Raw genomic sequence first — 22,981 nt, forward strand, 5'->3', positions numbered from 1 at the left:
TTTACGTGTTACTCCTTTTCTGGGATAATGTATTTGAATGACTTGTGTGGTGGTTTAACCTTGGCTGGACACCAGGTGCCCACCAAGCCACTCTATCACTCCCCTCCTCAGCAGGACAGGGAGGGGAGAAAAATAAGATGGAGAAAAATCAACCCCAAACTCATGGGTCAAGATAAAGGCAGTTTAATGTAGCAAAAGCAAAAGGCCATGTGTGGAAGCAAAGCAAGAAAATAAAAGATTATTCTCTACTTCCCATCAGCAGGCCATGTCCGGCCACTTCCCGGGAAGTGGGGCTTCAGCACACAGAGCGCTTGCTCCAGAAGACAAACACTTTAAAAAACTGAATGCCCTCCCCTCCATTCCTCCCCCTATCTCTTAGCTTTTTATTGCTGAGTATGACGCCATATGGTATGGAATATCCCTTTGGTCAGTTTGGGTCAGCTGTCCTGGCTGTGTCCCCTCCCAAGATCTTGCCCACCCCCAGCCTGCTGCTGAGGAGGGGGAAGAAATGTTGGAGAGACAGCCTTGATGTGTGCCAGCACTGCTCAGTAGTACCCAAACCCTGGTGTGTTACCAACACCTTGCTAGCTACCAATACACGGCACAGCACTGTGAGGGCTGCTCTGGGGACAATTAACTCCATCTCAGCCAGACCCAATACAACTTGATAGGAATTTACAAATATAAATAGAGAGTATCACATTGGACGAGTACTAGAGACTACTTGCAGTGCTGTGGGTGACAGGGATGAATACAGGGAAGCAAAGTTCAAGTTTGCTCAGTCCTCTCAGGCAAATAGTTATGTGGTTGTGGGACTAGAGGAAGTTCTTGAAGTTCTTTAAAAGATAATCTTAATCCATTTTTGCCACGCATTAATTTACATCAGTCTTTACCTTTTCCCAATACTGCCTTATTTTTGTAATAGTTTAAACATGCTGTGTTCAACAAATGCTCCAGCAATCTGACTGATCTCTTGCACGGGTTTTATGGGAGACATGGACCAATCCCAGTGCTAATGTTATGTCATCATTGGTAGTATTACATAAAAATGTCCTTTAGGGATGGAAGTGCACAGTGATGCTGAGCAGAGCACTCCTGTATCTGCCCAGTGCCCGGAGAACTGAAACATCTGGCTTTGGGGCAGTTAAATCCAACCACAGCAAGATTTCATGGAGATATATGCAAAATACAGAAGAGAAATATTTGCTAAACACCTGTACGTTGGAGACCTGTAATATGTAATTACTGAAGTAGTTAAGCCTAAAACTAATACAGCTTTACTTTTCAGCCACCTCTGAGATAATAACATCCTGACACCTCTTTTCTTTCCAGCCGTGTTTGCTGGGTGGTCACGCCACATTGCCCAGCTCGTAAAGTGGACGTAATATTGCAACCCACTTCTCACTGAATATCCTTAATATTTTAACCCAATGGAGAGCTCTTTGCTGAAAGATACAGCACGGCAGGGAGATAAACATTATAGTGCTGCTGGATTAAAAGGCTTTTTCTGGAATATTCTGACCACTTGATTAGGATGCTCAGCTCAGGGACAGCCTCCTGTGCTTTCACTGCAGTGTCTTGGTATTGTTCCTTTCTTGCTTGGAGTGAGCCTGTTTTGCGCATCCCTGCCAAGAAAGGGCAATTTCACCGAGCAAAATTGCTGAAATGATGGCACCCAAAAGCTGGTCTCGGATGGCAAACCGCAGCCCACGGTCCACCCTGGCTGCAGGCACTGTTCCCTTGGACAGAGAGTACTGGAAACGCTGCTTTTCACCCCAAACCAGAAACAAACAGTCTTGTGAAACAGCAGAGACCTCTGAAACAAACAAAAAATATCTGTCACCACCCACACAGTGCTGTGAGCTGTACCAGACACCCCCCCCCCCCCCGCTGAAATGCAGCATTCACCCCTGAGAAGCTAAATCTGTCGAGAGCTTGGCTCCTCCATTTAGTTGGATACTTTTAAGGAAGCCTTATTCACTGGAGGATGTATCTGCACTGGGTAGCTTGGTCCCTCCAGGGTAACAGCCAGCTGTGTCTTCCAGCGGGGAATGTAACTGTGGGCTGGGGTAGGAATAGGGCTGACGGTGGAAACCACAGGGAAACAACAAGCAGAGGGAGTTAACAGGGTAATAAGTGAGCTCCTTGGCACTCTCCTACAAAAGCAACATATTCCACAACAAAATCCCTGGGAGGCCTTTCTCCTCTTTTATTGGAATGTGAAATATGATCCTAATGAACACCGGGTGTTTCACAGAAGACAGCTGGAGAGCAGCAGCTCATTTCGGAGAGCGCAGCCCTTTCTATCTCCTCGCTCAGGAGTCTCCAGGATCTGCTCTCGCAGCCCAGACTGAGCATCCTCCTGCTTGGCGCGGGGACCCCTGCTCCCCACCCACCCTGGAGCTCCCTCTGCTTGCGTAGCTATGGGGGCAGGACAGGGACTGAACCATAGTCTCGCCGTAATGGGATTAACCTTAAACTGGTTTGCTCAAGAGCAAGCAGCAGGAGAGCAGCAGTTCCCGCAGGAAGCAGGCTGTGCTCCTGCCCCTGGCTCACAGGATGCCAGGCTGCAGGATCCAGGTGTCCCAGGAGAGGCTGTGACAAAAGGCAGGCCATCATGCCCAGCTTTCTTCCATGACTTCAGGGTAGCAACTTGCTTTTATTAGAAAACAGAAGCCGAACACCTTATCTAATACCAGGGCCAGGCAGCTGGGGCCTGAGGAAAGGCAGCTGCTCTGTGGAGAGACTGCTGGTAAAATAATAAGATTGAAAACCCAGTATACATTTAATGCACTCGGGAAAATTTCTGTGCTGCAGATGCCTTGCATGAGGTGCTTGGATCAGAGGTGCACACAGGGCAGAGGGAAATTTCTGATGCACAAAAACTCCCGCTGAGGCTTTAGTGCCTCAAATCCTGCACTTCTCTGAAAATCCAGTCTTAGATGTCTCAGACTGAGGATGCAAAACTTGAAATCCCCTTTTTATCTTCCCCACTTAGTCAATGCTTTTAACATCAAATGTAAATCTCTCAGTGCTGATGCCCCTCCTCTCTGCTGGGATGGGGGATGTAGCTCACACACTCATGGGGGGGTTTAATCCAGGGCTCTCTGCTTGCACCATGTCCCCAGGAGAGGGAAGGGAAGCTCCAAAGTGTTCCTGAGCTCTGCACACATAACGGGAGATGCAGATGATGTTTCACTTCTGCTTCTCCATAGCAAATACAGAGAGTCACCAAGCCAAGGATTTGCAGGAATAGTCATGAGCTGTACAGAAGAATGATGCAGGGCAGAAAATTCCTCTCAGAATTTTCTACCTCAAGCTCTCAATCTATACCTGATTTTTCAAAACCATCTTTAGAAAAGTACCTCATCTTGACTGTGGAGGTAGAAAATCTAACTTAGAAAATTTTTCATATGATGATTGCAAATTAAAGGTGCACTCTGTATTTCATATCCATCAGAGCAGCTCCCTTGGCCTGTCACCAGCGCCTGCTGCTCATGTGGGCTGAAATTTATACTGGTGCAAACTGGAGCAAAGGGAACAAAAGAGGCTCACTGCTGATGCTCTAAGCTCTGCCACAGACAAATTAATGTTCAAGGCTCTGCCATGTCCACATCTATCACATTAATTGATCAATCCTAAACATGTCTCTGTACAGAGTCTTGGATTAATTCCTGTGGAGGACAACCTAAAGGATAAATTGGATTAAATAAAATCAGATTTGTACGGCCGTAGGCTGCTGGATGTCTCTTTTAGTTTCCTCTGCAGATGCTGGATGTAATGCTTTAGCTCCCTCACGGACTTCCACTGGTGGTGGCCCACGCCCACCGATGGGGTGATGCTGGTTTACACCAGATGAGCATCTGATCTGTAGTGCTATGCCTGTCCACATCACATTAGGTTTCATACTGCAGTCAGATTGTACCAGATTTGTTAAAATATGTTGGAACATACAAGAAAATGGTCTAGGGGCATGGTGGCCCTTTTCCCTGCGGCAAGGAAGACTTGGAGCCTCCCCCCACATGGCACGTCTGATCCAGACATGTCTGCCCACACAGAGAGGGTGTGATGGCATGAATAGGTCTTCAGTCCAACATGAGCTTTGCAAGGCCAACTGTGAGTGAGGAAAATCTGCTGAAACACCAGAAGGGCCACAGGGCCCATCCTGGAGTGCAGAGTGGTCCATGAGCTGCATGTCCCAGCTGTGGGGTTTGGTTACCCCCCAAGGCTTTCCCACTCAGGCAGGTAGTGGTCTGTGGCATCAAGTCACAGCATCACCAACTCTGTGTCATGCCAGTTTGGCCAGCTGGTTCACAGGGGAGGAAATAAGACTTGGGTGCTACCACATCCCTGCCCAAGCTCTGCCCCTCGGTTGCTCAGGGACACTAATTACAAAGGAGGCTCTTGCTCTGCTGCTGCAAAATTATGCAATGCACAGTCCAAGCCTTAATATAGCTCTGAGTCAACTCCTTTTGGTTTTCTCCTGTTCTCTGAAAAGAGACTCAATCTTGGACCAAACAACAGAGCAGCTGCCTAGCAGTAAAATGTGTATTGAACACGGGGTGGATGCAGTGCCTGGGCTGGAGTTGCTGCCCAGGAGCTCTTGCAGGAGGTCAGTGTCTTGGCATGTCTGTTGCCTTTGGTTTTTGAACTCGGGGTAGCAAGTTCAGAAAACTACTCCTTTTACCACAGCAGTGAAAAAGTTGTGTTTGCAGAGGAGCGAGGCAGGGTAGCAGATTTTGGATCATGCCATAGACGCAGTGTAGGAGGAGGGAGGATGCTGACTGCTGATTTGGTTCTGTTTCAGAAGCAGCTGATGATCACTGGGGCATCCATTTCAGCAAAGAGTGTGCTGCCCTCTCCACCATCAGGGCTCTCCAGCACACCATGACATTGCCGAAAAATTGCCGCTCTTGTGGTGCACCACAGTCCCCGGAGCGCGAGGACTGCCAGGATGTGCTCCTTCCTGCAGAAACCAAACAACACCTCTCTCAGTCCTGGCAAGCAAAACCAGCCCAGAGGTAAGCAACCAACAACCATGCCAGAGACAGAGCGAGACCGTGGCAAAGTGCTGGGGAAAGTCCCCTCCCCACACTGCAGGAGCCACCAGGACGAGGGTCCGCAGCCTCCAGAGGTACCGAGCCAGTGAGCATCAGCTCCTACCACCCTGCACTGGTGGGACCCCCTCCTGCTGCTGGTGCTTCGGGGAATTTCCTCCTCTGTCTCCACAGACATGTGACGTCTTTTGCAAGTTTTCCTGAGAGGCTGCAGACCTTTTATTTAATGATTATTTTGAGCTGAGTAATGGAAGTGCTAATATTTAGAAAGCTGACAGGCACTAATTAGATTACAGATAGGGAAGCCAACTTGGAAACATACCCTGTTCCAGTAATCTCGGTATATACAAATTCAGCAACGTCTCTGAGAGCTCAGGGGAAGAATTAACAGAGACTTGAACAGGAAGCAATGCAGCTCCAGCAGGTTCTGCCTCATTTTCCAAACTTAATTGTTAAAAATAGTATTACTCAATAATGGAAAACCAGGAAACAGATGAACCAAGTGGACAAGCCTCAAAACCTGGCTTGGGTCTAAGGGTAATGATGAAAAAGTACCACAAATCACAGCCTTGTAAATGGCTTTTCTGCCTGTAAAATAGTTTTCAAATAGCTAAGCCTGACCAGCCATCACTTACCTCCCCCATCCTTCCCAGAATGGGCACTGCCTCCTTCATCAGCTTAACCTAGCCACTGGGATTAAGCCCCCCCACCCTTTTTTTTTTTTTTTTTAGGCTGGGTGTGTTCACTTAGGAAATTAGTCAGAAACAATTATTCTTTTTCAAGTTCACGTCTTGAATTTCCTTACACAGATAAGCCCAAAGCATATCTGACACAGTAATTTTAAATATACTTATGTAAAATGTTAAGCTTTAGTTTTGGGAAGAGGGAAATAGATTTAATGGCATTTTTTCCTGAATGTTTGAGGGTCCACTTCAGTGTTCTGAACAATTTGTTAAATTTATGGTTTACTTTGACTGTATAAATATTATCCGTCAGGAATAATTATAACCCAGTGCAAAAACCTTTGGTCTTTTTCTGAAATGACTCTGATGAAATAGATTTTCTTGCAGGCTGTGCCACTAATATTCCTTCTCAATGATTGGTAGAAGAGCTGTACAAGAGGAGGTAACATCTGGTATGCAACTACTTAGCCATGCACAAACAGTCACTTTGTTTGTTTATTTTTCCAGTAGCCTTAAATTTTGCAGATGCTGCTTTGGAACAGCAAATGGAAACTACAAAAGAAAGAATTTGCAATTTATTCCAAAATTCAGTGGTTGTGCCGAGGCCCTTTCAGAAACTGCAGCTGAACTATGTCAGTGTCTGCTGCACTTTGAGGTCTGAGCCTGGGAACGGGAGACAAACTATTTGTTCTAAAGCTGGAGCCTGCAAATTGGCAAGCTGGGCTAATACTGGTCACGCACTGAAAAGCAACCTGGAGCTTTACAGTGAAACAAAGTTCATTTGGAGCAATAAAATGGTATCCAGGGATAGGACGTGTGGGAATGGTTCAAAGCAGTGTCAAGGGAGGTTTAGACTTTAGGAAGCATTTCTTTATCAAGAGAATGGTCAAACACTGGAACAGGCTTCCTAGAGAGGTGGTCAGTGCCCCAAGCCTGTCAGTGTTTAAGAGGCATTTGGATAATGCCCTTAATAACATGGTTTAACTTTTGGTCAGCCCTGAAGTGGTCAGAGTTGGACGAGATGATCGTTGTAGGCTTTTTCCAACTGAAATTCAATTCAATTCCATTCAATTCTATTGAAAAGGCTTTCAAAGTAACTTGTGTGCATTATAAGATCCAGCAGATGGGAAAAAGAGAAAAGATACAGCCATCAAGAAAAATAAGGTGGGATTCCCCTTGTTGCTGGCACCTTGACCTCTAATGTGTAGCAATCAGCAGAGAAGAGAAGCTGAAGAGCTTGGCCAATGCACGGGGTGGGTTGGTGCTGTTTGGGATGGAGCCCAGCAGTTCTGGCATCTGCCGTTTCACATACCTGATATCTGGATAATCCTGACACAGCTCCTTGATGTACTCCTTGATATTGTCTTTCTTCTTCTCCCCAATGATACTGGCAATGTGGTGTATGGCGGGAACGAGCCAGTCGGAGTCAGAGCCCTGTGAATAAGGAGGCATACAGAGACATCCGAGGGGAGCGCATCATCTGCAAAATGCCTTTTTACCTGCAGCGCAGAGCATGGCAGCGGGTTGCTTTTACTGGTCAGACAGTACTGCTGCAGGCAGGACAGGGGGCAGCACTGGGTGGCAATGGCAAGGCACCCCTGGGAGCTCTGCTGGGACCTGAGTCTGCACTCCCCAATGCTCATGAGTACCCCAAGGAGCCAGACCCGGAGCAGGGCATTGTGGCTGTGGTCCTTGCCTTCTGAAGGACTTCACCTTCTGCTGCCCAATAGTTTCATGTGCCTCATCTCTGAGAGGGATGTGCCTCAGTGGGATTTAGTGCCCCCAACACCTGAGTTTCGGTAAAATCCAATGAATTCAACTTTGGCTTCTCTGAAAATCCCAGACTGATGTTGCCTAGTCACAAAACACACAAACAGCCACAGTTTTCTCCCCATCACCCTCCTGTATGCAGACTGTATGCCTGGATGGACTTTCTCAATGGACTCCTCTCTGTGAGCTGTACCAAGGGTAGGGATCCTTCAGAGACAACATGCATCCCATGGTCCAAAGGAATAGGCCCAGGAAGAAGTTGCCATGGGATGAATGTGATCCTACAGCACATGAACCACCCTATGCAAAGCGCCCATGTGCCTGGGAGTGTGTTAAAACACCAGGCACTGCAATCGGCGAGCTGGCAGCTGAGCACACACAAGCCACTACTGCAGAGTAGCCGCTGGGCTGGAAGTTCACACCATGAACCTGCAGTAACCACCTTGCTATCTTTTAAGCACTTTTACATTTCTTGAGGTTTGCTCTCCTTGACAGCCTGCTGCCTCGGTCCCCAGGAAGCCAAGTGGGGATATTGCACCTCTGGGAACGGGGCAGCTGGGGGATGCCAGGAGGGAACTCACATACCTGATCAATGAGTGTATTATTAAGGATTCTGGCTTCCTGGTTCATCTTTTTGCTCACTTGCTGCCGTGTCTCCCTGTTCATTTTCCGTCTGGATTTGATGACCTGCATGACGTATTCCCTCACCATGTACTTATGAACATGACGTAAAAGCTCCTGGTTAAAAAAAAGCAAACCTCATGGTTTTTCTGTGGTTCCCATGCAAGGCCACAGCAGTGGGCGAGGGCAGGGGAAGCTCTCAGGTCTTTAGCAGCAGCCAAGGGATTAGGGGAGACACACAAAAGCAGCAAGTCATCAGCACATGCTGCCCAGGCAAGGGAGCTGAAGGGAGCTGGCAGCTCGCAGCCCATTGCTCCAGTACAGGGCAATGGCAGTGCCCATGATTTTGTGTTGGCAGTTTGGCTCCTCAGTAGTGAAGGGGGATATTTAGGATTGTTCTAAAAGTAGGTTTTGATGGTGCTTGCAGATTTTAAATATAGAGCTGTTGTCACCTAGCCATTTATTTCACAATTGCATAGATGTCAAAGGAGCAAATAAGCCTGCGACTCATGGAATTATAAGGTTCAATAGTAATGTTCACCAAAGCTTTTTGTTTCTCTTTAAAGAACTCAGTTCCCGTATTTAAACTACAGAAAGGAAAGATGTTGCTTATTCTCACGTGGAAGTACGATAATAGCTGAACTCCCCCGGATCAGCAGTTCCCACAGCTATAAACAGCCCCAGCCACTGGAGGGAAGTCTGCAGGTCAGATCACAGCCCGCAAATGACAGTGGGACCCCCACGGCATCGCTGCGCCTGGGTGAAGGACCAGCCGCCTACCTGTCCCATGGGCTCCCTCATGTGCTGCAGGTGCTTGGAGAACTGTGAGACTGCCGATGCCAGCGAGTCTGGCCTTTCCGTCGCTGAAATCCAGTTATTGGTCAGGATTTTCTTAAGGAGTGGCTGAAAAAAGACCAACTGACTGATGAGACTGGCAATATTTAGACTAGCTGATGCACTAGCCAAAGGCACTCAGCAGTATGCCTGCTTGGGAGGTTTGAACTGACAAGCACAGAGTGCTGACGGCACATCCACTCTGCATAAACACACACCAGGAGGCAGGCACCAGGAGCATGGAGCAGGCTGGGTTTCTCTCTCCACCCCAGGGAATTCAGGCCGACATCTCCCCTTTCTGGGTAGGCACCCCAGTGCAGCCACGAGAAGCATCACTCCCCGAGCAGGAGATGCTTTGGCATTAACGGCTTACTTGGGACACCTCATTTTATTGCTCTGTGCTGCCTTCTAATCCACCAGCTATATTTCTTTAGGTAAATAATTTTTTATGCCTACTGTATGGATGAAGAAACAGATGCGAATGTTAATCAGAGGAAACTCAGGCATTACTAGAAAAAGGCTGTGCCGTGCAACCATGTATGCTAGTGTTATATGGGTTTGCACCAGCTATAGACGTGACAAGTCACTTGGTAGTGAATCTGTTGGAAATTAGCCCAGTAATCCCTTACCCCTCCAGCGTTCTCCATAAGGAAATCAAGCTCCTTTTGCACTTGCAGGTTCTGTACTCCCTGCAGACCCACGTGTCTGCACAAAGTCTCACTGGGAATTTCATTCTGCTCATTGCTCTGATGTGGTGGTGAGGGAATAGCAGCTGGGAGCATCCCCAACTTGATACCTCGTAGTCAGTAGGAGTGATGGCACCATTTCCTATCTGTCCTGGGTACAAGGTGCTCTGACCAAGTGTCCCCAGCATGCTATTTCCCATACTGGGTCCCTAGAGCTAACGTGCCTCCGCATAGAAACACAGCAATATCTGCTAAAGGCTTCTGGTGGCACCTGGAAGAGACTCCCCTAAAGGCCAAATTCCAAATATCCCTTCTCTGGCACATGCCCTTTGTACTTTTCTCCTCTTAGCTCTCAGGATCTCTGTCTTTAGACTCCCAGCAATCTCCTTCCCAATTATTTCTCCCACTTGTGCCCTCCTGCTGTGCTCCCAGCCTGCTGGAGGACTGTTTAGAAATGCTTTGCCTCAGCTGCTCTCAGTTCTCACGGCATTTCAGCTCTCTTGCTCAATGCCTTGGCTTGACTCCGTCCTCGCCTGCCCCTTAGGCTCCGAGACAAGCTCTGCAGTCACTGGAAAGTCCCCTTGGACAGGCGGGCTTGGCTTAGATTGGAGCAGTTGCATGACTGTCTTTGTTTCTGAAAGTTATGCTTGGTGATTTAGGAAATGAATTAGGCGTGAAAAGGGGTGGGATGAAAAGCTCTCCTGTTATACCAGCTAGGGTTAGTGGACCCCCAGCTGGCTGAGACCAGAAAGTCCTGTCTACAGCACCTGGAAAACACAAACTGCATTGCAGCACATTGGCTTTTAGGTCTCTTAACACAAGTTAAGCTGATATCAAAGCTTTATCAGCTCATACCACAGCTTTAGCATCCTCACACTGAAAGAATCAGTCTTTGTTAGCCATGGAAACAGCCTGGAAAAATCACCTCTACCAGAATGAATTCTGTCCTGTCTGAGGAGGCTGATAACAGACCATGATGGCAGATCTATGAATAAGTAAGAGTAAATCAAAGTCCTGAAAAATCCAAGTGTTTTGATAGGAGGAAAAATGTTCCATTGGTTGTGTCCAGCTGACTTCCTCGGTGCTTCACTATCATCGGTAATGTTTCCTCCGCTGCTTTGCCTGAGATGCTGGAAGCCACTAAATACCCTTTCCTTTTGGTTACCATTGTACTAAAGTAAACAGCTTGACAAATGTGTCATTGTTCATAGTGAAAAACTTCCAGGATGCTGGAAGTTTGGTTAAGGAGGATTTCTACAAATGTTAGGCACAATGCATTTTGGAGAGACCATAATGTCATGTGCTGTAAAATGAGGTCTAGTTGGTGAGACAAGGGAAGGGCAATAGCCCTCAGCTACTGCAGTGGTCCTGCACATACCCCTTATATTTAGGAAATAATGTGGCCAAGATCCCCTTACCTGTGTTTTTATTCTTAATTTATTTAAAAAAATGTTCCTTAAGTTCTCTGTTAGAGCTGCCAAAATCTTCTGCAGTTCCTCAGTCTCGACTTTAAATACTGTTTCTAGCCCCAACCTAGAGAGAGAAAGATACCACCAAAGGGTTAATGTCAAAATGTGAACTACTACACTGCCCTAAGCATTTTATCCAGATTGGCATCTTGGGCATTATTTTTAAATAAATTTGTGTATCTAGTACTTCCTCTTGGAAACAGTTAATGGGTGAAAGTAATGACTCTTTTTTCACAATCCTATATTCTGCAAATTAATCACAACTGAATAATCGTGCTTAAAAAACCACCTATTTCCTCATCAGGCGGGACAGTTCAACCATGCAAAGCAGTTGCGTAGGCTGGTTACTTTTTCACATGAGCAACACTTCTGCTAAATGATCTCCAGGTATCTGAGAGAGCACTGAGGGGCTTATGGGGTAAGAGAAAAGTAAATAATAATGCCAGATAAGGGAAGGCTGTTGAGCCTGCCTCCCCCAGAGCCTGGCTGACTTGACCCACGCAGCATCCATCAGCAGTGGCTGGGACAGTGGAAATAGAAATCTGGAATTTCCTAAGGAACAGCGCATACTTCTGCAAGGTTTCACACTAACGAGGAAGAAACCACAACTTCTGAGAGGTTAATGAAATCCCCAGCAGTATGCGTGGGTTTTGGGGACATTGCAAGCTCCTGACTTTTGTCTCGCTTTCTGTGCCTGCCCCCCTGTAACATGCTCCGGGGGGGGGGAACTGTTGCAGCACCACCAAAATGCTAGTGGTCCCCAAGCTTCCCTGGACATGCCACATGCACTGCTGTGACCACAGTGCGGCAGGTTCCTGCCACTGCCCTCTAGCTAGTTTGTATGTCTGAGGCTGCCTAGGCAGGACGACAAAACACCTAAAAGCATCCCTCTCACCCCAGGCTGGGGGCTCAGGTCCGTAACTCCTGCTGAACGCCTGAAGTTTGGGTCCAGCATCCACAAAATCATGCTGTTAGGTCACCTTCCTCTGCCCAGCAACTCATCAACCCAGGTTGATGAATATTTAACTCAACTCAGGAATAAACCCAGCTGAGCGAATCCACCACCAAAAATGCTTGCTAGCTCCCTGCCTGGGGCTGGCTTCTCCCCTCACCACCTCTCCAGTCGCCAGCAGGGAAGGGGAGAGCAATTTTCCTCAGGGGCGGAAGGCACAGAAAGCCAGTTCCTTGGTGAGGTTAGCATTTCTGGACCGACCATGCCATCTAGAGACATCCTGATGGTAGCGCTCACTACGGCCGGAGCCGTCGGCTCCTGTGAGACACTGCAACGTGAAATCCTCTGCATCCTCTGAATAATATTTGGCGTATAGCATCCCTGCCGCAGGCGGTGCCAGGCAGTGATGCAGCAGCATGGGCTGGAGAAAACAACCCAAGCTTTTTGGTGGCCAGACCCCAGGTGTTAGTTGGCTGGGTTGGCCTCTGAAGCACCACATCTGCATGGCAGGGATGACTGCAGATGCTGAAGAGCCCCTGGGACTTGATGGGCTGTGTCCCTGCATGGCTGCAGACCGTCCCACTGGGGCAGGTGCTGTAGGAACAGCCCCGGTTCCCCATGGCACCAGCACTGGGGGGCTGCGGTGGCCGTGAGGGCAGCTGCGGGGTGGAAAGTGCAAGGTCATCATGTGCTACAGCGCTGGCTGATGGACCAGACCCTGGGACACACACTGACTGGCACCATCCTACTTCTGGGAAGCACTCTTTGATAGTCAGAGCTGGTGGGCATACCTGTTCACCAGAGGCCTTTTCAACACATGGCTTTAAATAACTAATTCATAACACATGCAAAGCCCTAGAAGTTCCTGCTGCCAGCACTGATGGCAGGGGTTTATTTGCAGGTTGAGTGCTTTCACAGAATTTCCTCTAGCCTAGTGCCAAAAGCAGCCTTCAGACCATGTTGCTGGGTTTGTAATGCTAACCTCCAGAACAAAAAATGAAAAAAACCCCTCCTCTGAGGCTGAAAAAGATGGGCTGAAAATGAGTTTAAAGCTTTCACGCAAGCACTGGATCCATCCCTGTTTCTGCCTCTTCACCCTTGTGACTTTTATTGGCATCTCTTGGGCAACATCACCCCGTGAGGTGAGGAAGGGCTGAAGGTTGAGCACCCAGCGGGGCACCCCAAGGAGCCTTGTTCTTTCCTTTCTGGATGCTGCCGCCCTCCTGGACCCCAGCAACGCTGTGGCTTGGCTCAGGGGGAGCCAACTTACACCAAGTCGTGGAAGCTGTTGATGTAGGCAGCAAAATAGGGTGTAAAGATGGGGCTGTCCTGGGCAGTGCTCCATGCCACGAACTCCTCCCTGAACCTGCGGGAGAAGACACACAGGTAACGCTAACTGCAGGGGGACCGAGGATGGCTCATCTTCTGTGTACACAGCGATGTCAGGAGACACCGATGGCTGGCCCAACCTGTATGTGGACATGCTTTTTCTAGCTGCCGTAACATGCGTGTGCAGTTGCGGGGAATAGATGGCAGATAATTAGGGGTTTCGGATGCGCTCGCCTGAGCGGGTACGCAGCACTTCTGGAGAGGTGCCAGGGATCTTGGCATGCCAAATCTCTGACTTTTCCTCATGCTGAGGGATTAATTACGGCCATGGTACTCAGGCTTATTAGTCTGGTCCTTCATTTCATTGACTTTTGGGGCAATATAATATGTGCCCTCTTAAGTACACAAGGAAAGGATTTACCTCAGGGCTGATTTTACAACAGAAGGTGAACAGGAACGGGGCAGCACACCTACATTTCCTACCCGTAAGCTCAGCATGGTGTGTTAGGTAGCTGTTTTCTGTGTAGCATAGCTTTTACGGTTTTGACAGCTGTTTTACAGCCAGGTCCACGCTGCTGGCAGGAGGCTGCGTGCTCAGGCAGGCTTTGCCTGGTGGTCCCATTCTTTGTCAGGGTAAAGGAACCTGCTCGGGCTGGCCTCAGCCCCTTGCTTCTTTGGTTTGTTTAAGACAAAACTTAAGTTTCAGTGACCCTTTCATCTGGGAGCCCTCGCTGCCCCTGCTTGCATTTTACACTCATTTTGCTTAAAAAAAAAAAAAAAGAAAAGAAAAAAGAAAAGAAAAGTAAAAAGAAAAAATAATTAAAAAAGAGAACAGAGAAAAAAGAAAAAAAGAGAATAAAGAAAAACAGATGAAAAAAGGAAAAAAAAAGGAAAAAGAAAAAAGAAAGAAAGAAAGAAAGAACGGAACATCAGTACTGCATTTCACCTCAAAAACCCAGGCAAACTTCAAAGCCAAATAGCTGGTTTGAACTACCCTGCTCATTCAGGGTATGGGAGAGAAGTGTAGATCGCTGAGCTACTAGAGATGAGGGTTTATAAGGGAAAGCATTGCCTTTTAGCACACTTTGGACACCTGCCATGCCCCGGGTTCACAATGTGAGAAAGCAGCAGTCGGGCTCCTCACCCTCACTCCTGCAAAACATCTATTAGCAAACTCCCCACTCAGCACCTCCCGGAGGTGGGAAACTTCAAAGGTTAATGAGAAACTATTTTTAGTCTCGCTCGGAGTTGATTCATGCCGACCAGCCTTTCTCCTCTGCAGATTGCTGCTCCGGCAACGGCCGTGTACCCCCCGAAACACAGCCCCGCTGGAGGGGTCGGACAGCGTGTCGCTGTGCTGGGACCCTCTGCAAGCCAAAAATCTTCCCTGGAGCATCCCCAAAGCACATCACAGGGGGTAAGATCTGAGGCCATAACCCGGTGACTACCAAACAGAAAAACAGTATTTCAGCAAAGGTGCAGGGTCCTGTGTCCTTTAAAAAGTCTGGGTGTAACAGAGAGGGTCCCATCAGCCATTTCTATGCCCATAGCCACAGGATGCAGGAGAAAACCCTCTTGGCAGGACTCACCCTGGGACACCTAGACAATGTTTTGGGCAAGTAGGCTCTGGGTCTGGGTGTCCATAACTGCTGCTTGCTTGTGGCTGTAGCTGCAAGGTACCAGCATCCAAAGCCACAAAGGTCATGGATGGATGGGACTGCAGTGGTCCCATCCCTTTCCAGCCAGCAGCTTCTTCCTGGAGCTCTGACCTCAGATTTTGGGACTCATAAGTGTCCCATATGGGTCTGTTTATGACTCCCTCCAAGTTGTTTTGCAGCTTGCTCATTACTGGGCTCATTGTGATCTCTAATTCTCCCAGGAGCAGGCCGGTGCCTGCTTGGTGCCACATCTGGCCCACTGCATGGACCTTTTCCCTGCTTTTTTACCAATGTGGGACTCATTTGGAAGGAACGTGCTGCCTTGAGTGGTGATGACCTTGGTATGAATTCGTGCAGCTCTGCCAGGCACAGCTCAAGTGTTTTCGTTTCCAGGCCTCTGCTGATTGCTCCAGATATCTTCATGTGCTCTCCGATGATCTAGAAAAGGGCACAAAAAACCTCCAATGAATGGGAGAGGTGCGAGCAAAACATCATTCACAAGGATCTCATGCAGCTTTGGTTAACAAACATGACTCGCCTAGCAAAGGGGGAAACAGTTGAATTCTTGCCCAGAAGGTTTTCATTATTCTCTGGCAGTTTTAAAAATAATAATCCAGAATGGGCCAAGAGGCACAAACTGATTTGTGGCATAATCATTCATCCCTAATGGCCCCATGTCCTTCTGCTGTCTGAGCGTCAGTTAGATACAGTGCTGACTGGCGCCCCGAGCTGCCCTGGTGCCCTCCTCCTCTTTTGGGGGGATTTGCCTGAGGGGTCAATCCCCAACCCAATGCCCAAGGGGACCTGAGCTGTCCCCATGTCCCCATGCTGAGGGTGGCTATAAGCACCATCCCTGGGGGCCCACACAAGCCCCCTCCTCAGGAGTGACACTGGGGCCACACAGAGGGTCTGGCACCACCCCGAAATCTTGCCTGCACTGGGGGTCCTCCTTAATTCCCATTCCCACAATTGCGGCTGCCTCTCCGGAGTCAGGCAGGCTGCAGTCCTGCTCTGGTGCTTCCTGACGCATCCTACCCATCTGCTAATGCAATTCAGACCTGTCTTCGGGGTGATCGCACAACGTGTGATATTCCTCTATGGAAAAGGAGTCATGGCAGCAGGCAAAACTCTTTGATTTTCTTTCTTTCTCTCTCCCTCTCTTTTTTTTTTGGTATTATTTAATTGAAATGACTCAACCCTTTGAGTGAGGAGAATGAATACAAACCCCTCCTGGATTTATTACCCTGTAGTCCCTAAAGCTAGTAGGAGCTTTTGTTTTTTGTACTGCTTAAATTGGAGTGGCTGTCACTGCCTACGGCCTTTCTGTGGCTGCCACAGCCCCGGGACAAAGTTACTCTTTCAGCCAAGGGGTTTTTCTAACAAACCTTTTCTTTCTGCCTTTTTTCCCCTTTCTCTTTCTTCTTTCTAATCAAAGAGATTTAAGGACTTTAAAATCAGTTGCCTATTATGTTGCTGACACAATTGACAGCAGGTTTAATTTGCAGCTAGAAGGCAAGCGGGAGAGCTAAAAGTTGTAATAAACGACATTTTCTGCTCTAATGTATTCTCCCAGCGCGTGACTAACATAAATTATCGCAGGAGGTTGTACCTCCACCCCAGAAGGTAATGATCCAGTTTCCCTGGAGCCACAGAGCCCCCCACACTTTGCCCCAGCTCATTAAATACCGTTTGAATATCAAAGGAGAGTGAGCAGTGGTAGAGGTTTTCCTTCATTTCTGGATGAACTTCCTTCTCCCACTTCTCCGTGACCTCCAGTCTCAGGATGTTTCCAAAATAGCTTTTGATTTTCCCCTAAATGTTAAACGTAGGAAGGAAACATGTAGCTCAGGATAATGAAGCAAGCATGAGTAAAGTGGCTTGCTGCATTTTGCTCCATCGGCATGTGTGTAAGGCTCACATGTGCAGTGTGGAAAAATAAGCAGAGTCAAAGGTCTTGCTCCAGACCCCGTTGGTCTACACAGGATCTCGGGAAGAAATCAGGAGTTGTGCTGTATGGGGGCAAGGTACTCCCAAATCAAGGATGAATCATTCTCCTGGCAGGGAAATATTGTGTCAGCTCTTTGACTGCTTGATTGCAAAGTCCTCCAGCATGTGTAATGCACAACATCAGGATTAAAGATCAAACTGGTCCTTTCTGGCAGTACAGCGACTCGAGTACATGGCAGCACTGTTCAGTCCTGGCTGATAAATCAATCTTGTTGCCGGTGAAAGAAAATGATCTTTCACCAGCACAATGGAGCAATACTGATTTTATTCAGCTGGGTACCTTGAGCTCACCTTGAACAGTGCTCTGTTTCAGAAACGGCTTGGAAGAAAATGTCTAAGCCTAGCAAAGAGCCAGGAAAGCATGTAATCTTACGCAGGGTCCCAGCCAAGGACAGCAGAAAGACATCTGCAGAAGGGGCTTCCTAGGAAGAGCTGAACCACGGGAACGTCCTCTGTTGGGAACATGCCCAAAGCTGTCTGCTTATAGCAAACCTCAGAAGTGCTGGAGGAGCTCCACGCTGTGAAAGTAGCAGCTAAAATAAAATGCCTTTACACCTAACTTTACAATGTGTTTAATCTGATGAATCCCAGCTACGAGCTTTCAGTAAGCCTCTGCCATACTGTATGGGTCTGGTACAGTGATCATCCAGGTTCAAGCTCACGGCCTGCTTTAGTCCTAGAATTGGTGTTCAGGGCTTTTTTGCTTTTAATTAAAGGCCATTCTGTGTGATGCTGGCCAGGACTCATCACCTGGTAGGGCTAGAAACCATGATGCAGCCATCTGAGACCTCTGCCCCAGGGAGCTGGGGTTCCCATACCTTCCCTGGGGGGCACATGGGGACAAGGTCAAAACTCTCACCTTTGCAGAAGTGATGTAGTCGTTCTTCAGTTTATCCCAATCAGCTGGTGTTAACAGCAGGGACAGATTTTCTGTCTTAACTTCTGGTTTGAGATCCGGGTGACCCAGAAAGAGTTCACTGGAAAGATTCAAACGAACAAATTATGTTGTCTCGGAGTATGAGTAAACTGATGGAATATTCATGTGGCATGAGCTACATAATTATTAAGCCGTGAGAAATATACTTAAAGCTTAAATTGCGATGCTTGTTTTCAAGCTTTAACAAGAAAATCTTTCCTCACTATTCAAAATCCTAATTATTCAAAATCAAAATGATCTAAGGTTCCAGCCCACCTTAGAAATCATAAGACTTTTGAGTTGTTTGGACATGAAAAGTGCTATGAGAATTTACTTTCTTAAATAAACAACCTGAAGCTGATTCATTTGCCTACAAGCCTGCGAAATACCTTCAAGGGTAATTCCTGTAGCAGCGTGCTGCTTTGGAGTTAGCTGATCTCCCTGGCTCCTCTCTGGTGTCACATCATGGCTTATGTCAGCCTGTATTTTCCCCTGTGTGTTGTCCCTAGCAAAGGGGGAGATGCCAGAGCAGGTCCTGCTCTGTGCAGGGCAGCCTCTGGAAGGCACTCCCGTGCCTGGGACATGGGCCATAGCAGCACTGCGGTTCCTCTGCAGATGGAAGCGGTGGGTGGATGTTCAGCTACAGAGTCTGACTCCAAAGTGGGCTCAGCTGACACACAACTTTACCACTCACTTTCCTCTGGATTGCTGTGTAATCAGGTCAACTGATTAGTGGGGAAGCAGGGAAAGGGAGGGAGTGCTTGTGTTTCTCCCTCTGGGGCGAGAAACCCATTATTAGCCTGTATAATTGAATGTGCTACCCTTGCAATCTGCCACAGACAGTTGGAGGCATTGCATCTATCAGGGTGATGAAGGTGCAGAGGAGAAAGAAGAAAATATTCATGCACTAGATGATTATGGAACATTAAGTTGCAAGCAGTCACCTGGTTAGCAGGGAACAGAGCCTGCTTGTTTGCCCAACCACTGAAAAGGGTTCCCATTGCCAAACCAGTGCTGAGCCCACGGTTAGGTTTGGATCCAAGTGAGGAGTGTACTGTACAAGGTTCAGGCTGGTGCAGAGTGACTGATTAGCAAAAAAAAAAAAAAAGGTCAGCCTGCTGATAGTGTCCCAGAGTCAATGTTCCTGTGGTCATGGTTCAAATTTCCCGGAGAGGTACATCTGCACATGTGGAGCATTGCAGAGCCCAGTAGCTGCAGGAATCTGCTGCTCATTTAAAAGGACAGCACAGATTTAAATACAAACTCTCCGCCATGACTGAAAGGACTGGCTCAAATGCATACTTGTGGAGCTTATTTCCTCTCTTTTTTTTTTTCCCATTTGTTTGAATTGTAGCATCAATAATGAGTTTGGGTGAGACAATGTCTTCTTTTTTGGGATGGGTCCCAAGATGGGATGAGGTTTTTTTAGAATGGGAAAATCAAATGGAAAAACCCAACCCAGCAAGGTGATTGCAAGCAGTGCCCAAAATGGCTGCAAGCTCTCAAGAAGCTCTTTCACAGCAAGCTAGAGAAATATGATGTGGACACTTTTCTTTGGTGCAGAACCTGGCTGCTGGAGCTCCTTTCTTCCCCCCTCTCCTGCAATGTTGGGGTGCAGTACAGTTCCCAGGAGCTGGGGACATGCAGGAATTTCCCTCCAGATCGGCAGGGACACATGAGGGAGAAGGGCAACGGGTGAGAGTGTCATTCCCATAGCGGTCCTGCCGTAACACTGGTCAGCCAGTGCCAAGATGCTGAGGGGGCTACACACATGTCATCACGGTCACCACACTGTAAATGGGGTTTTAGGAGCAACTGGACAAGTTCACAGAAGAAGTCTGTTGAGGGCTGTTCAAAACAAAAACCACCTGCGGTGCAAGTGTCCCTGAGCCAAAAGCTACCCCAGGCTAGGATTGCTCCGGGCATGTGTTACTGCTGCTTGCCCTGCTCCACCACTGCCCCCTCCCTGTCCATTTCTGCCCAATGTTTGACTCAGTGTTGGTACTCCTGCCTTCGCTCCCTCTTTTGTTTGTTTGAGGGATGCCAATTGGTTTGCATTTGTCCTATCTTTGCTTTGAAAACAGGCAATGTCCAGCACCACAGTTTTTATTGCTGATGTGAAGAACTGCCTTTACTCCCACATAGCCGGGGTGCCCTGAAGATGGTGTTTGATATGCCCGTACAGCTCCTAAAGTATTTTAGTCACCCCCATATCGCAGGGAGCTTTAAGAGGTCCTAAACCCCACAGATCTCCCATTCAACTAGCGGACACATCCAAGCCAGAGCCTTTGTTTTAACGCAGCTAATTCCACACGGTGATGTCTTGGCACCTCCTCAAGATGACTCTGACCCCTGAGCATGGCAGTAATGTGGCCTGTTTCCAAATGCACCACAGTTTTAACTGAACAGGAAGAAGGCAGGGCTCTCCCACAGGTCCCTCCCTGTGCCTGGAAAAGTCACCGAGCAGCTGCTGGACCTTGCAAAACATTTGCAGAAAGGGAGCAGGTTTATCAGAGCTGCAAGGAGGAGCTTCCTGGTATATGAGAACATCAAGTGGGGGAGGGAGGTGGAAACAGGGTAATTTAGATCTATGAAAAGCAACAAGTGTTTTATCCACAAACCTTTCTCCCCACCTATCAATACATTAGCTATCCGGCTCTGCCATAGAAGTGATTGTGTCTCTCTTGCTCACTCAGCAAACTGAAAATAGGCTGGTGCTTTCAAAGCACCCTGTGGCCCTGCTGGTCTCCAGAGGAGGCTGAGTCAGCTTACCTGTGGTAGGTGTTGGCCACCCAGTCGAGCAAGGTGTAAAGCTCATTGAATTCCAGCGGTCTCTGGCAGATATCTTGCAAGTGTGAGGCAATGGCCTTGTGAAAAGCCTCCACATACATGTCACACACCTGGTAGTCCTCTGGATAGCACTTTTTTACTGATAACTTGATTTTCAGTAAGTCTTCGCTCAGGTGTTTCTGGAGGAAACCTAAGTGGAGATCAAGCCAAGAACTCTCTTCTTCCTTTGATGCCATGGGTACCATCAGGACTCTTTTTCTAGCACTCTCATTGATAGCTTCCCTCCACTCCTCCCTCCATTTTCTGGGTATGCCAAGCAAGTCTGACCCAGGACCAGCAGCATTGCTTGTGTTAGGATGAGCTGCTTCTTCACGGGCAATTAAAGTAGCCAGTGAGGTCAGCATGGTACCTTCTACAGTGGGATGCTCCAGGGTTCCCACCACGATGGACTGGATTGTGTTCGCGATGGAGTTATAAAGCAAATCCACATCCTTGGATTTCCTCACAAGCTCCTGGGGGTTATCTTTGTATTTCTCAGCATCCCGTTCAGCTATAGTCTCATCTTCCAAGTACTTGATACATGCAAATGCTTCCAAAAGTTGCCTTTTCTGAATAAGATCATTGATTTCCATTACTGCAGAAAGAAGTGGGGGAAGGGGTTGGGGCAGAGCAGGCATTAGGTGATTGGCAGGTCGGTAGCAGGGCAAGATGCCCTGCAGGGAAGCTTGCAGGGCTGCTCTGAGCAGGCAGGTCCCAGCAGTCCCTGAGACTGACACCCCCCCACCCCCCACTCCCCCACCCCCTCACCCCGATCTCTCCAGCTCCTGTTTGACACAGGAGAGGAAAGCAGTGGAAATGCAATCACTGCAAATTGAGCCACATCTCTAAACTGCTGGTTTCAGAGGTAGGAAATAGCAAATAAACTGATTATGGCCCTGCAGGAAAACCTCAAGCAAATGGCTAACGAGGCTGTACAGAGGGGCACTGGGGTCTCAGGCTGCGTGAAACCGCCTCTGGCTCTGTTAGCGTGGAGCTGAAGTGGGACTGGCAGTGGTGACAGGTTGTGATATACCCTCCCAGCAGGATTTGTGTTAGCAGGGATGCCCTGGTTTCCCAGCGTACCGGTGTGCTCAGCACAGCTCTGCTGCTGCACTGGCCACAGCACCTCTGGCTGAAAGGGCATTTCGGCGCGTTGCCCAAGAAGGCAGGGAGGGTACCCAGGGGTCTGGGCTGGAGGGGCAGGAGGGAGCACAGCGGGACAGACCCCTTTAGGTCCTCTGAGCTCCTGGGTCAGACATCTCACTAGATGGTCATGTCTGCCCCCAGCCTACCCATCAGCATGTCCTCCAGAGATACCTAGGCCCTGGAGGAGCAGGATACTGTCTTGGGGATGCTCCCGATACATTTTTGGGAACATTCCCAGTTCAGATGTAACCCTGGGCAATCCCCGGGCTCCCCTCCTGTCTTGAGTTTGTGCATTATCAAGTTTTCCTAAGACACATCCCCAACTTCTGTCACAGCTAAACCAGCTCCTGCATTTCTGAGGGCTGAGCAAAATGCTAATGCAAACTGCGGAGGCTGTCACTGGTGATTTGCATTATGAGGACTCCTTGAGATGCAGGGACCAAGGCAGCAAGTCAGAGACTGGCCCATCAGAGACTGGCCCATCCATGGCTGGCCACCCTGTCCTGCCTGTGGCTACCATAGCAAAAGGGTTCTGAAAGATGCCTCTTACTTGTTCCAGACATTTAGATGTTCTGTGAATGCTTGTGGTCCTCAGCCTCCTCTCAGCCAAAAAGAGGGACTTCTGGAGGACCAGAAGCCACAGCTTCTCAGCTCTGCATTTATTGCAATCTGCAGTAACCCTTTGGCTGGAGAGTGAGGAGAGTTTCTGGGATGGTGGTCCTGGTCCCAGCAGGAGGAAATGGAGAAACACCAAAATATGTCAGGTATTTGAAGTTCACTCGCCTGGGGTGGTTCAGGGTTGGGTGACCTGGCAGAGATTCAAACCTGTGGGTGCTTTCTTCTGGTGCTCAGGTGTCATGTGGGTTTTACCCACCTTCTTTGCTTTTGCTACTCGCTACCAGTACTAGTTGGTGTTGGCTGAGACTGGGGGGAAGTCACCAAATACCATTACCTCGAAAGTGGCCGAGGTCTACTGAGTTTCCCATTTCTTTTTCAAAGCCTTGCTGGTGCAAGAACCACTGCC

The 22,981-nt window shown here is 48.3% G+C and overlaps 1 protein-coding gene across 3 annotated transcripts in view; it reads right to left on the reverse strand.

Moving 5' to 3' along the window:
- Positions 1 to 426: 426 nt before the first annotated feature.
- The window catches only part of EXOC3L4 (exocyst complex component 3 like 4), a 28,694-nt gene continuing 6,139 nt past the window's right edge, over positions 427 to 22,981 (reverse strand). Inside the window, exons 4-13 of one of the 3 annotated variants that reach the window (XM_075753486.1) lie at positions 20,755 to 21,406; positions 17,926 to 18,043; positions 16,746 to 16,871; positions 15,397 to 15,497; positions 13,343 to 13,438; positions 11,070 to 11,184; positions 8,912 to 9,034; positions 8,096 to 8,248; positions 7,053 to 7,174; positions 427 to 4,966 (exon numbers count right to left, since the gene is read on the reverse strand). In XM_075753486.1, coding sequence (XP_075609601.1) covers positions 4,804 to 4,966; positions 7,053 to 7,174; positions 8,096 to 8,248; positions 8,912 to 9,034; positions 11,070 to 11,184; positions 13,343 to 13,438; positions 15,397 to 15,497; positions 16,746 to 16,871; positions 17,926 to 18,043; positions 20,755 to 21,406 — 1,769 coding nt within the window. In that variant the 3' untranslated portion in view covers positions 427 to 4,803. Of the gene's footprint in view, positions 4,967 to 7,052; positions 7,175 to 8,095; positions 8,249 to 8,911; positions 9,035 to 11,069; positions 11,185 to 11,224; positions 13,439 to 15,347; positions 15,498 to 16,745; positions 16,872 to 17,925; positions 18,044 to 20,754; positions 21,407 to 22,981 lie in introns of those variants that run through there. The other 2 variants (XM_075753487.1, XM_075753488.1) reach the window with 2 other exon arrangements.

The sequence above is a fragment of the Balearica regulorum genome, chromosome 5 (assembly GCF_011004875.1).
Source record: "Balearica regulorum gibbericeps isolate bBalReg1 chromosome 5, bBalReg1.pri, whole genome shotgun sequence".
In the NCBI taxonomy this organism is placed as follows: Eukaryota; Metazoa; Chordata; class Aves; order Gruiformes; family Gruidae; genus Balearica; species Balearica regulorum.